The 15,385-nt window shown below is 45.9% G+C and overlaps 2 protein-coding genes across 2 annotated transcripts; both read left to right on the plus strand.

The window, feature by feature from the left end:
• The first annotated feature begins 1,652 nt into the window (after positions 1-1,652).
• Positions 1,653-6,035, plus strand: LOC123100657 (stem 28 kDa glycoprotein). Its single transcript, XM_044522548.1, has 3 exons — positions 1,653-1,797; positions 2,552-2,783; positions 5,619-6,035. Exons 1-3 carry the CDS (start codon positions 1,668-1,670, stop codon positions 6,001-6,003), a joined length of 747 nt encoding a protein of 248 aa, XP_044378483.1. The 5' UTR covers positions 1,653-1,667; the 3' UTR covers positions 6,004-6,035.
• Positions 6,036-8,351: 2,316 nt separating this feature from the next.
• Positions 8,352-10,874, plus strand: LOC123099097 (stem 28 kDa glycoprotein). Its single transcript, XM_044521235.1, has 2 exons — positions 8,352-8,837; positions 10,304-10,874. The coding sequence occupies exons 1-2, from the start codon at positions 8,404-8,406 to the stop codon at positions 10,686-10,688; spliced, it is 819 nt and encodes a 272-aa protein (XP_044377170.1). The 5' UTR covers positions 8,352-8,403; the 3' UTR covers positions 10,689-10,874.
• The last annotated feature ends 4,511 nt before the right edge of the window (positions 10,875-15,385 follow it).

Genomic DNA, 15,385 nt, shown 5'->3' on the forward strand with positions numbered 1-15,385 from the left:
CCCCATACTTACCTACAAGCAAAGATTTCATACTATTAACAATGGCTTGTGAACTGAAGTTGTCTACCATCTTAATGATCTTATTTTGTTATGTTTCATACTGAAGTTGTCTACCGTCAATCATTTATTTTGTTATCCCCTTCTGGACGCGCCCAGGATCCAACTCCTGGCCTCCGTATTGGCAGGTTTTATGTAAACAGACTGATTCTTAATTGTTATGTTTCATGCACTTTCGTTCGTGAACTTGGAGACAACTTGGAGACTATGCTTATTGGACAGGCTGCTTCTTGGCAGTGCAAAGTAAGCAGAACAAGCCACACAACCAAGCAATCAAAGTAAGTAAAAGCAGCACAATCAGTTATGCAAACATGTACAGCAACTAAACATGTTCAGCAACATGCGTAAACAGCTCCTAAGCTATTCTGTTGCAAATTTCAGAAATGGTGCCTGGCATACCATGGTCCAGGAAAGGAGGTCGTCTGCTTGATGTAATCTAAGATTGCCGACGTTGAGCATTCCAAGTAAGCACAAGCAACCAACTCAAATATGCAATTTCATAACTGCTGTTTGGCCTACCATGCTCCAGCAAAGATAGTCATAAATGAGTATAAACTTGAGATTCTGTATGTATTTTCTGTACATAGGTAATGTGCGATTATTGAGTATAAACCTGCAATACGTACAGCAGAAGTTGGATGCTGGGCGCGTCCAGAAGGGGATCACGGCGTCACGTAGACGGGATCGCGGCCCCGTCTCCTAAAGCGATCCCACACCAGATCGCTTCGCGTCTCCTGAAGCGATCCCACAGCAGATCGCCGCCTCCTGAGATGTTTTTTTGTATGGCCTTCAGCATGAAATATTCAGTATGAAATAATGTGTATGAACTTGCATTACGTAGCACTGAAAGGGGAGCAGCGCCGGTTGAGACCCTGTGGGTGGTCAGAAGGTGGCTGCCGTCGGATCGGGGTCGTGATCGCCGGCGAACACGACATGCGGGATCGCGGCCCCGTGTCCTCGCCCGATCCAACAGCAGACCGCCGCCTCCTGCAAGTGCGACGGCGAAGGGATGGATCCGCCGCGGCGCGGCACAGGGATGGATCCGCCGCGGTCTGGGCGTAGGGGTGGTTCGGGCGTGCGATCGGGCGGCGGCGGAGATCGATCTGCTGTGTCGGGCGGCGGCGGAGATCGATCAGCTGTGAACGAGGGATCGATCCCAGGGGTTTTCTTTGCACCGGTTTTTTTCGATCGAGTAAGGCAGAGGTGGTGCGATGACGAAAAACAACGGCGGTGGGAGTATGATGAAAATAAACCAGCGAAAATTAACCGCACGGACTATTCACCAAGTCGTCCATTAGGAGTAGAGATTGGCCCAAGGCGCGTGTCCCACGCTTTGAAAGCGAGCCCTAGCTACCATATGACACCAACCCCCTCCCTCTTTTGTTTTGTCAGTTAATTTACCTTTAGCTCACACTCACGCACACACCGTATTAGGATCGATCCATGGAGTTTCCCTTCTCTTCCCTTCCTATTTAACGAGCTAGCCACTCTACACTCTTTGCATCTCAGCAAGGACCAAAGAGTAACTAGAAATGGCGATGGCTAGGACAACGACGCTCCTCCTCATCGTCGCCGTGGCTCTCCTCGCGGCCTCATAGGTCGACATCCGGATGCCGACGTCCATGGACGAGGCGGTGGCGGCGCTGCTGATCCACGCACTCCGGCCGCTGCTGGGCTCCGGCAAGCACGCCGGAGTGGAGTGCGACAGCTGGGTGCTGGGCGTGGAGGCGCACAACGTATGTTAGACTTAATCCTGATTCATGTATCTGGATAGTTTGTTTTTCGTTATGCATGTAACTTAGTTTGTCTAGGGACTAGATTGTCCGACGAAGCTTCAGCGGAGGCGTGCGGAGAAGGCGAGATGCCAAGGCGTCGTGTGATACGGCGATGATGGCGAGATGCCGATGGCAGCGTGAGGCTGCAGTGCTGCGCGAGACAGCGTGGGCGTGTGATGCGGCAAGTGCGACGAAGGCTGGAGCGTGGGGCTCTACGTGCATATTGAGTTGGCCTAGTTTTCTTTGGCCGTTAAGAGGAGGTTGAGCAAGGGCCGGGCACAGGCGTGCATGTAGTAGTGATTAGGCTGCATGCATAAGTTGTTAGTCGAGTCTTGTGGCTGCTGGAATGATTCTAGCTAGGAGAAGGATAAGGCCTGTTTGTACGTGCATGTAGATAGGATTAGTTAGTGCATGGAGGACGTACGACTAGTGGCCGGGTGTGATGGCCGGCGTGCGTGCGTGAGTCTTGTATCTACTATTTAAGTGACCACTGACCAGATAAATGAGATAAGAGGTCGAGAGGGCTAGAGGTAAAATGTAGTCAGTGTGTTCACCAAGGAGAGAACCGCTTGGCAAAGCTAGCGACTGGTTTCTCCCTTGATACATGTGTGCGGGTGTGTGTGTTCTCGTGTGTTGTTGAGAGAAGCCATAGAAGAGAGAAAGAGAGAGTTGTGTGAGACAGCCAAGAGGAAGAAGAAGCGGCGTTGCGAGGAGGCGAGGCGGCGCCAACAACGTACGGGACTGGAAGACGGTGCCCGCCAGCTGTGAGGGCTACGTCGGCCACTACATGCTCGGTAAGCACTTCCGCCGTGACTCCAAGATCGTCATCGACCAGGCCCTCGCCTACGTCGACAGCCTCAAGCTCGCCGGCAACGGCAAGGAGGTGTGGGTCTTCGACATCGACGAGACCACCCTCTCCAACCTCCCCTACTACGCCAAGCACGGCTTCGGGTACGCACTACTCGATTGAATGCATACGTGCACGCCATGCTATATATGCGTACATATATACATGCAGTTGCAAATTATTGCAGGTGCATCTGAGCAGGGATTTTTCGTTCAGAGGAAGTAAAAATCTGACTCGACCTAGTTACTGAAAATCAACTCACTAGTTAGACAAGAAAAAACACGAATAACACTGTGGCATCGTAAGATCTCTAGCTAATGAATGAGAATGGGAAAGCAAGCGATACTAGAAGTGGATATAAAAAGGAATATACTGATCACTAGCTTTGGACTGGACACTTGGACATTATCATTGCTGGTCACCTCCAATTAATCACAGTCACACAATAATTGGACGCGTGTTCTGGCCAACTCTAAGCGAAGCACCAGCCAAATCCCCCCCCCCCCCCCCCCCACGTCGTCTCCTCTGAGGCGACTCGGGGGCAACCCTAGCGCCGCCGCTCGTGCTCCCTCCCCTCCGCCGTTGCCAGAGGGGCTCGCGGCGCTCGCGCGCGGCCCCGATGAAGGTGGCGGCGGGGGATCTGGCGCCTCCTCCATGGGTGGAGGGCTGCGGCCCCGGCCGGTGGCGTGCGGCGTGGCCTGGGCGGCGGGCAGCGCCGGCGGGTGCTGGTGGGCGGCCTCCACGGCTGCGTGGGCAGGTGGTGGTCGTGGACGTCGGTGCTGCGGTGGCGCCTCGCTGGCCGCCGGTCCACCTTGGAGAAGCTTCGGCGCCGCCCGATCTGCTCTGATCCGTGCCTGTGTTGGTCCCCGGCGGCTGCGGTCGGCGTTTCTTGGTGATTGCTGGCCGGATCTGGCGTTTGGGCGAGGATCCGGGGGAAACCCCTGGCCGGCGCGGCGGCCCCCCCAAAGTCGACGCCTTTGGCGCCGATCCCCTTCTTGGAGGCTTTGGGGTGGCTCCTCTCCCATTCGCCTCCCCCCTGAGCTCCGGCGAAAGTCGGCACTCGGGCGTCGACGACACCTTGGTGCCGTGATCCTTCTTGAAGGCGGCGACCGGGATGTGCTCTTGGGGGTGGAGCGGCTGGTGGCTTGGCTCCGAAGCATGACGGCCTGGTCTTCCTGCGACTTCCTGCTCGGCTTCGCCCGGTGCATAGTGATGCCTTCTTCGGTCTTCTCCATCGGTGTGCGCCTTCGTTCGACAGCTCGCGCCCCGTGCTCCGTGCTGCCACTGCCGGCTTGGTGCTCGTCTGGTTGGTCCTCTGTGGTCCGTTGGTCAGCTCCGTCTGCTTCTCCTACGGCAGCTGGACACCTTGAGTTGGGCTTTGTGATAGCCATTCTGCTGTTCGCCGGTGCGGCACTCATCGAGCCTGGGTGAAAGGGTAGTGGCCCTTTGCGACGGTGGAGACAGCTCAAGTGTAGCCCATGTTTGGCCTGTGGATGCAGCCGGCGCTCGATGCTTGCTCAATGTGGCCCTCCTTCTGTGTTCTTAGTTGGCTAGTTGGTGTAGGCTAGTGCTGGGCGTCGGCATCAGTGTTTCTGCTGTTGCCATTGTGTTGTTCCACCTAGTGCCTTGTATCTTTCTTTCCGCTTTCCTTTGCATTTCATCTGTATCATGGTGCTTTTGTAATCCTAGCCGGTTGATGGCTTTGTTAATTCAAAGTCGGGCTAGGTTCGAGCTCTTCTCGGGCTCGGCCGGCGCCTTTTCTCTAAAAAAAATCACAGTCACAGAGAAGCCCAGCAGGACCATATATATATATATGTCCCCAACAAAACAAGAGGGAGGAAAACATACTATACAGTTTTTAGATATAGAGATGTGATGTGATTGGCATGGGCATGGGCATGTGATGACCGGAGTAGGACCATGTTTGTTGTCCACTTGGCTACTTTATCAACAGATTTATTTTTCGGCCGTCCTTATGAACACACTTTCTAGCTATGTTATGCTAATTGAGTTTAGACCAATAATACTTATTTTACAAGATGTAAGAAGTCAGAACATCTTGCCATAGTTACATACGCTACAATACTGTTCCTTAGTTAAGAAGATTCTCTTGAGCCAAAATGGAAATTAACTTGAAATGTAGGAGAAGTCTGCTAGATCATATCTAGCCAAGATGAAGCTAACTGTTTAGTTAGAAACTATGATTACTTAACTAGCTGTGTATAACTTCCTTACATGTTTTTTTAATGTGACGAAGGAGCTGTGCATTGCGATTTAAAGGAAATCATACCTTACCGTAAGAAATTTAAAGTGAATCTACAGAGGCCGGCTAGAAAAAAGAAACATAAAAGGTTTACAAGCGTGTCCTAGAAAAGAAATAAAAACGAACAGGTGTACATCTAACTAATCGAGGGTTTCCAATAACTTTGCTTCACCACAATCATGACAAAACTAACCTTTTGTTGTTGAAAGCCGAAACTCAGTTGCAATATATAAGGCTGCAATGGTAAACCTTTTTTTTTTTTTTTGAGAAAGCTGCAATGGTAAACCTATTTGATCAAAGGAATCAACAAAGCTGAGCTGCTGCATACAAAGCTGTGCACGATTAGGTTAAATACTACAAGTAGTAGTAGTGAGTAAGTTTGGCACTTGTTCTTGGTCCAGCAAAACAGTAGCGTGATGATGCCGGAGTACGACCTCGCTGTGTCATATTCATTGATTTTATACCCTCCATTTGGCCAACTTTATTTACCAACAGTCTCGTTCGTCCACAATACGTACTGTACTGCCCATGCATGTGCATTACGTAGAGATACAGAGCATTAGGTTTAAGTACTGCTCATCCACTTGGCCATTTGGTTTCTTCGGTATGCATAATTACTAGTAGCTGATATGGTTGAATCTGCCATTAATCTATCTTCATATACATGTGCGTGCAGGGCTACACCGTTCAACGCGACGAGCTTCAACGCGTATGTGCTGGAGGGGAGCGCGCCAGCGCTGCCAGAGACTAAGAGGTTGTACAACAAGCTGCGCTCGGTCGGCATCAAGCCGGTGTTCCTCACCGGACGGACCGAGGACCAGAGGGCCATCACCTTCACCAACCTGCGCCGCCAGGGGATCTCCGGCTGGATGAACCTGCTGCTGAAGCAGCCCGGCTTCAAGGGCTCCGCGGTGACCTACAAGTCCGGCAAGAGGCAGAAGCTGCAGGATGCCGGGTACGTCATCGTCGGCAACATCGGTGATCAGTGGAGCGACATCCTCGGCGTGCCCGAGGGTGCCCGCACCTTCAAGCTCCCCGACCCCACGTACTACATCGGCTAGACCGGTTCCTGCCACCATTGATTGCTCCTCAGTCTTGGATCCACGAATAAACTCCATGCTCTTAATCATATGCATATGCTTCGTCAATAATCCCCCCCCCCCCCCCCCCCCTGTGTTGTTGCTTGGTTAATTTCCATTGTTGAGAACTTGAGATGAATTATTATGTATTAGACATTTTCCGGGAAAGCTGCATGTTGCTTAATCAATGCATCCATTGTCCACTGCTATTTTTTCCGAGAATCCATGGGCTATATTATTGTTAGATGTGTTGTTCTTCTTAACTTGGATCTTGTACTGCTGATGGTGTATTTTTTCTACTAAACATTGTTGATGGTGTAACTAATATTAGAGGTACATAATATTATCACATATATCATGAACCCCTCCACTAATGGGCCCATTTTGGCCCATTGGAGGAAGGGATCATAATTGGCGGACCACCAAACACCGGTCAGGAGAGGCAACCAAGCGCCCACATAGATGACGGGTTGTGTCCACTGATAGTGTACAACTAACGATTATGACGTTGTTCTTGTGTCTTGCATGTTGTGTGCATATGTATTGTATGTAAGGTTTCAATAGAGTTCAGAGCTAGATTAGAGACTGGCTTGGTCTCTTTGGAGATCAAATCCTAGAGTGTGGACACCTCGATCAAGGAATGTTGGTCTAAACAGGTGTCCAACAAGAATCATAAGAGGAAGGATATGGAAACGCTAACTATGCTATTAATTGGACGATTTGGAACGAAAGAAATACGCATGTCTTCCAAGGTATTTCAACCATGGCAAACATCATCCTTGCATACATTAAATAAGGTGGCAACATGGATCAAGGCCGGGGCAAAGGATTTGGGAAAAATTATGCCGGAAGAGTAGCCCCATTCTATTATTTCATCCTTTCGTTGTTAGCCTATCTTTTTTTTCGGTTGATCTTGTTCTAAATCTCTCTTAATTAATGGAACGAGACAAATAGTTTGCCTCCTTTAAAAAAAAGCTCGTAGCTTGCAAAGTTGTAACATCCATTTACACCAACCCACTCTAGAGAGAGCGTCAGCTACCGTGTTCTCTCGGGCCTTTTTGTACGACGTGATTAGTGTCTTAACATCGGGTGTTTTAGTGTTTAACATTCAGCTCTCAAAAACATATCACTTAAAATTACATTGCAAAAAAAAGAACATACACTTGCATGTTTTGTGCACTTTAATGCAGCAATAAAAAAATCAACGAGATATTATGATAGACTTTAAAACAATAGAGAAACTCAATGAAACATTATATGACACTTCGAAATAAGACCAAATTTGTGAACAACCAAAAAATGAAATCGTTAGTTAGACTGGTGATACTCTCTGATGAATCTCCACAAAAGAAAAGGTATGTATGAGGATGTTAGAAGTCTGAATATCTTGTGCATGGTTACATGCTACACCACTATTCCTTAGATTAACTAGCTGGGCATAACTTTCTCCTTTTCTGCAAACCATGTGATGAACAAGCTAATGCGACTTAAAAGTAATCATACCTCGTCCTAAGAAATTAAAAGTGAATCTACACGGGGCGGCTAGAAAAAGAAACATAAGAGTATACAAGCGTGTCTGAAAAAAAAGATGAACAATTTATCAATTCATAGGTCATCTCAGTAATAGAGGGGTTCGAATAACTTTGTTTGGCCACAATCATGACAAAGTAGACCTTTTGTGGAAAGCCGGAACTGTGTAATAAAGCTGCAATGGTAGATCTATTTTTTTTTAAGAAATCCACAATGCTGAGCTGCTGCACAACTATGCATTCTCACTCACGAGTCACAAAGAGAGTGGGTGAGTTATTAAATAAAGACAAGGTGAGTGAGTGAGCTGCATAAAAATTAAATACTCCAAAATAGTGGAGAGTAGCAAAATTATAGGCCTCTTTGGTTAAGAGGATTTTCATTAAAAAAATGGAGGATTGTGACCCATAATAATTTTTCCTGTATTGGTTATTTGATTTGTAAGATTGAACCCTATAGGAATTTCTTTCTAGGGATTTTCTTGTACTGCATTTCATAGAAAATGTAGCATGCAGTGAATCAGAACAAGTGATCTGCATGGTACGTATGCATGCTATAATGAACTGAATTATTGGACTAACCGCATCAAGATCGGATCACATCAGTCCTCTCCGCGTCGAAGACAACGACGCTCGTGTCCCACGCTCTGAAAGCGACCCCTAAGGTATCATTATCATATGCATGACACCAACCCCCTCCCTCTTTTGTATTGTCGGTTAATTTACCCCAAGCTCACGCTCACGCACACGCCGTGTAGGATCGATCCTTGCGGCTTCCCTTCTCTTCCCTTCCTATTTAAGGAGCTAGCCACCCCACACTATTTGCACCTCAGCAATCACCAAAGAGTAGCTAGAAATGGCGATGGCTAGGACGACGACGCTCCTCCTCCTCGTCGCCACGGCTCTCCTCGTGGCCTCCTGCGGCGCGTGGGAGGCCAACATCCGCATGCCGACGTCCATGGACGAGGCGGTGGTGGCACCATTGATCCACGCGCTGCGGCCGCTGCTGGGCTCCGGCAAGCACGCCGGAGTGGCGTGCGACAGCTGGGTGCTGGGCGTGGAGGCGCACAACGTGCGGGACTGGAAGACCGTGCCCGCCAGCTGCGAGGGGTACGTCGGCCACTACATGCTCGGCAGCCACTTCCGCCGCGACTCCAAGGTCGTCGTCGACCAGGCCCTCGCCTACGTCGACTCCCTCAAGCTCACCGGCAACGGCAAGGAGGTCTGGGTCTTCGACATCGACGAGACCACCCTCTCCAACCTCCCCTACTACGCCAAGCACGGCTTCGGGTACGTACTACTCGATTGTATACATACACACTACTGATGCTATGTGTAGTGCATTATACTTGCTATCTATTGCAGGTGCATCTGAGCAGGGACTTGCACTCATCTTTTCATTCAAATAAACTAAAAATCTGACTAGACCTCGTTAATTAAAATCAACTGACTAGCTAGAATAACAATGTGGCATCATAAGATCTCTAATGAATGAAAATGGAAAGACAAGGGAGACTAAAAGTGGAAATGTAGAAATGTATTACCTGGACGTGTTGGACAGTTGGACATCATCATTGCTGGTCACCTCAAATTAATCAGTCACAGAGACATCCAGCAGGACCATATATATGTCCCTCGTATGAGTGATCAACAAATTAAAACAAGAGGGAAACATACTATACTAGTATTACAGTTAGATATAGAGATGTGTGCTGTGATGTGCATGTGTATGTGGTGGCCGGAGTAGGACCTTATCTGTTGTCCACTTGGCTAGCAACTTTATCGGACGGTTTATTTTTCAAGCGTCCTTATCAACCCATACCTTCTAACTATTTATGCTTAATTGAGTTTAGATGGATAATACTTATTTAATAAGATGTAAGAAGTCAGAACGTCCTGTGCATTGTTACATACGCTGCAACACTAATATTCGTTTCGGGTGGGGGGTTGAGTTGGAACAGTATATTTCCCTATTAGTTCAGATGATTCTCTTGAAACGAAATGGAAATTAACTGGAAACGTAGTAGAAGCCTAGATCATATCTAGCCAAGTTGATGCGAAAGGTTTAGTTCGAAACTATGATTAAGTACCTTGTATATATTATTAATGTGATGAATGAGCTAGCGCATCGCGATTTTAAAGTAAATCATACCTTGCCCTAAGAATTTAAAGCGGATCTACACTTAACGGCTAGAAAAAGGAAACATAAAAGCATACAAGCGCGTCCGAGAAAAGTAGGATGAACAGCTTATCACAACATATCTAACTAATCGAGGGGTTAGAGTAACTTTGCCTCACCACAATCATGACAAAGCTAACCTTTTTTGTTGAAAGCCGAAACTTTGCAATAACGTTGCAAACGGTAGACCTAATTTATCAAAGGAATCAACAAAGCTGTGCTGCTGCATACAAAGCTGTGCACGATGAGATTAAATACCACAACTAGTGATTATGTTTGGCGTTCGTTCTTGGTCCAGCAAAAGAGTAGCGTGATGATGCTGGAGTAGGACCTCGCCGTGTCATTCATTGATTTATACGCTCCACATGGCCAACTTAATTTATCATCAGTCTCGTTAGTCCACAACTACGTACTGCTCATGCACGTGCCTTACGTACAGATGCAGAGCTTGGGTTTAGTTACCGCTCATCCACTTGACTGTTAGGTCACACACTGTGTTTCTTCGGTATGCATAATTGCTAGCAGCTGATGTAGTTGAATCTGCCACTAATATATCTTCATACACATGTGAGTGCAGGGCTACACCGTTCAACGCGACGAGCTTCAACGCATACGTGCGGGAGGGGAGCGCGCCCGCGCTGCCGGAGACGAAGCGGTTGTACAACAAGCTGCGCTCGGTCGGTATCAAGCCAGTGTTCCTCACCGGCCGGACCGAGGACCAGAGGGCCATCACCGTCACCAACCTCCGCCGCCAGGGCATCTCCGGGTGGATGAACCTGCTGCTGAAGCAGCCCGGCTTCAAGGGCTCCGCAGTGACCTACAAGTCCGGCGAGAGGCAGAAGCTGCAGGACGCCGGGTACGTCATCGTCGGCAATATCGGCGACCAGTGGAGTGACATCCTCGGCGCGCCTGAGGGCGCCCGCACTTTCAAGCTGCCAGACCCCATGTACTACATCGGCTAGGCTGCCTCCGGCTCGGGCATGCCGTCATTGATTTCTCGATCGAATAAGCTCCATGCTCTTAGTTATATTCATGTTTAGCCAATAATCCCTCCCCAGTTGTTGCTTCGTTCATTTCCATTGTCGAGAACTTGAGATTAAATGCTATTATGAATGTGTTCGTGGAGAAGTTGCATGTTCTTTAATCAATTGATCCATGGTCCACTGTTTTGTTTTGCGAGAAATCCATGGGCTATTGTTGTGTTCTTCTTCTTAACTTTTTTTTAGGAAAGGAGGATCACGCCCGACCTCTGCATCAGAATGATGCATGCAGCCCTTTTATTAAGCAAAGTATCTGAAAAGTCCGCGGTCTAGTACAAGCTTGCTCGGAGCTAAAAAAAAGTAATGAAAGAAGGTAAAAGTTGACACAACCGGTGAAAATTGGACAAGATGACTAAACACCTAGCCTAGTACTAGACCACCATCCAAACCGATTGTAGATATCCCGAGCCACCACCTCTCATCGGGTAGACCCAATAACCAAAGGCTCCCTGACTTCCGCAGAAGTGGGTAACGGCCATGTACGGATCCAAGTAGTGGCCCTATAAATAACCTGCAAAAAGTTTATACTTGTTTATCTGTTAAAACCCATATCATTTCTGCAGTTCCATATAGTCCAAAGTAATACGCATACTCCTATCCGAATATGCCTAGTAGTATTTGGATCAACTCCATTTAGCCACATCCCAAATAATGTGTGAATATTATTTGAAGCGGTGATATTAAAGGCTATATGAATTGAACGTCATAATAGTTTGGCCAGCAGAAAATCGAGAAAGAGGTGTTTAATAGCTTCATGTTGATAAAAAAAAGGAGCATCGTTGACAACTACGCTTTGCCAAGTAATCCTTATTCAGAATCACCTCTTGTGAACAAACCACATAAAGACTTTGATTCTTAACGGCACTTTAATCTTCCAAATATGTATCGATTTCAGAATCAGACCAAAGTCAATTAGGTGTACGTGCATAGATTTCATTGAGAAGATCCCGTTCATAGTTAATCTCTAGTGAATAGTATCTGGCTCATCAGAGAGGTGAACGTTCATCAACCTCCGCGTCAGATGTAGCCATGCGTCCCATCGGTCTCCTACTAAAGATCGTCGCAATTGAATGTTTAGATATTAACATTCGGTCTTCTTAACTTGTATCTTGTACTTTTGATGGTGCATTTTTTTACCAAATATTATTGATGGTGGAACTAATATCAGAGGTACATGTAATATTATCACATATATGATGTCACTACTAAAGAATGACCCTTTTTTGCGCCCCTCCATCAATGGGCCCATTTTGACCCGTTCGAGGAAGGGTCGTCGTTGGCGGGTTACCAAACGCCCGTCGCGTGAGACTGCAGAGGCAACCAAGGGATGGTTGTCTAAACAGGTTGCCACCACAAATCAAGAGAGAAAGGCTATGGGAAGCAAGAAAAGTTAAGCCTCACTATGATAGTTGCTTGGACGATTTGGAACGGAACAGATGTGTGTGTCTTCCAAGGTATTTAAGCGCTGCCAAAAATTATCCTTGCAAAGATTAAAAATGAGGCGGCAAAATTGGTCAAGGCTGGAGCAAAGGATTTGGGAAACATTATGTCGGAAGAGTACCCCGTTCTATTAATTTAGCGTTTCATTGTTGGCCTGTCTTTGTCTCTCCCTTAACTAATAGAATGATACAAATAGTTTGCCTCCGTTTTTAAAAAGGTTCAGAGCTAGCACCGTTGTATCATCCCTCTACATCAGCCCACTCTAGAGAGGGTCTCTGCAACCTTTTTCTTTCGGCCATCTTTGTACGACATGATTCGTTTCTTGACATGGAGTGTTTGAGCGTGTTCAGCTATCAATAGCATATCACTTAAAATTGCATCGCAAAAGAATATCATACACTTGCATGTTTTTTGCACTTTCATCAATACACTATGAAGCGATAAAAAACACTCAATGGAATATTATGTAGTAACACACTTCAACAAAACAAGATTGCTAATAACCAAAAAACGCAGCCAGATTAGACCTCTATGTTCTTCGTCAAAGTCAAGTGATCTTTATAGTTTTGTGAGAATAAATTTCCTCTCGTTTTTTTGGCAGTGCCATGAGGTTAGAGAGTTTTTTGTCCTCACAGATTCGACTATTCAGATATGATGAGTTTATGTTGATGTGTCAAGCTTTTTTGTTGGTTTGATTCTTTGTGGAGGTAAAATCTTTCATCGACACCATGATAAAGATATAGTGATTTGACGACCTGCACTTCTAGGGGATCAGCCCCGGCCCAAGTACGTTTATCGATCAAGGCTACCCATCTTTCTAGATGGGCGACTCAAGACGCTTTCAAAAACCATTATTGGCAATGTTTGTGCGGGTGAAAGAGTGACAACATCGTTGGTCCAGTCTAATTGCAGCATCTTTACTGAAGTCTTTGAAGTATTTCTTCGAGCTAAGATTGATACCGCAAAGAAGGTGTTTCCAAGAGATTTCATTGTAATTCTTAGTCACATGAGCTACTTTGTATTTTCTTGGATCTTAGGTCCAAATAAGTGTATATATAATTGTTATGAGTATGAATAAAGTGGTGTTTCTAAAAAAGAATCTCCATAACAATAGTAAGTATGTATGAGGATGTCAGAAGTCAGAACATCTTGTGTATGGTTACATGCTACAACACTATTCCTTAGATAAACTAGTTGTGTAGAACTTCATCCTTTTTCAGAATCTTGTATTTGTAATGCGACAAACGAACTAATGCATCGCGATCTAAAGTAAATCATACCCCGTCCTATGAAATTTAAAGTGAATCTACACTTGATGACTACAAAAGAAACATAAAACTATACAAGCATGTGCGAGAAAAGAAAGATGAACAACTTATCATTTGCCTCATATGTCATCTAACTAATCGAGTGGTTCGAATAACTTTGCTTCGCCACAATGATGACAAAGTCAACCTTTTATTGAAGCCCGAACTCTGCAATAAAGCTGCAATGGTAGATATATTATTTATCAAGGGAATCCACAAAGCTGAGCTCCTGCACACAAGAGACTAAGAGAGTAGGTGAGTTATAAAAAAAATCAAGGAGGGTGAGTGAGGTGCACGATGAAGTTAAATATTAGAAGTACTCCAAAATAGTGGGGTACCAAAATTATAGGCCTCGTTGATTCAAAGAATTTTCATAGAAATTTGAAGGATTGTGGTCCTTCAGTTTTTTCCCTACATTGGTTGTTCGGTTTGTATGATTAAATTCTATAGGAATTTTTCCTAATGATTCCCTTGTACTACATTTCAGAGAAATTTTAGCATCTAATCAAACATCCTGAAAAGAATCATTTGTTTTTATTGTGAAACAATCAAACCAATCAAAATCATATAGGATTCATACAGTCATAACAAATGCAATCCTATTTATTTTCTATTTCTGTGTTTTTGAATCATGTGAATCAAATAGTATTGGCCATAGTGTACTCCTATAGTAAGTTTGGCATTTTTTTAGACTGACAGGAGGGCAGAAAACACCCCCCCGGCTCCACTATTTTCATTGAAAACGTGAAACCAGGTTCACAGAGAGAACAACCTTCTGACAAAGGTTCTATGGGACTTACACCATACTACACTCCCTAAACTGCAATGCAAAGCAAAAGTAAGGGGAGCCAATCGCTCACAAGGTTCGAGGGTGTAACTTGTTACAAGCCTCAAAGTCTAGATCAGAAACTAAGGTGCTCACACCCAAAACAGAAAATTTCCAGCCGAGAGTGTCATTTCTTCATTCGCCCACCGGTACAGCTCCAGCCTTCTTCTGACTCGCCTGGTATGCACATCCCCATTTGATTCTCTTGAAGGTTTGTACAGGGGTCAGCGGCAGTTCCAGCGGAGTGGCAGGGCTTAGCGGCGATGAGTGTTTGCAGTTCCTCTCGGGGCTGTTCGGAGGTGTGTAGCGAACGGGAGCCAGTAAACCTGCAAACCACCCCTCATTTCCCAGCGACATTTTAGAGAGTGAGTCTAGGCTCAAGATACCTGCGGTATCATTGCCATCGATCACCCCATAGTCAGCAGGAAAGGGGAGGTGAGGGTCATTGCCACTTTCTGTGAAACCAGCTTCAACTCTTCTAAGGGATTTTCTTTGAACAAGATCATCCACTTCTTGAGAGTCAGATGGATCTGCCACCAAATCTGTTTAAGGTCAGTCCACGTCACATTGTTGAAAACCATGGAATTTCTAAACTTCCAGATGCACCACATAACACAGGCACAAACAGAGTTCAAGACCAGCTTATTCTTATGGGCTGGCCAAAATCTAGCAATAGATATGTAGTCATTGCCTACATCATGAGAAAGGTTTTTAGATATTTCAATCCAAATCTGTTTAGCAACCACACAACCAAAGAACAGGTGGTCTATGGATTCCTGTTCTTTGCAAAACATACATTCAGGTGGTTTAGTAATACCTCTTTTTAACAGATTATCTTTAGTCATTAACTTGTTATGAGACAAGAGCCACAAAAACACTTGTACTCTAGGAGGAACCACTATAGACCACACAGAAGGTATATATATAGGTTGCACTCCTCTAAAATTAATAATATTGTAAAGAGAACTAGTAGAGTAGACCCCTTTGCTCTCATATTGCCAAATTAGGGAATCTTCATCATCAGTCAGCACAGAGCTCTTGATGAT

The sequence above is a fragment of the Triticum aestivum genome, chromosome 4D (genome assembly GCF_018294505.1).
Source record: "Triticum aestivum cultivar Chinese Spring chromosome 4D, IWGSC CS RefSeq v2.1, whole genome shotgun sequence".
NCBI lineage: Eukaryota > Viridiplantae > Streptophyta > Magnoliopsida > Poales > Poaceae > Triticum > Triticum aestivum.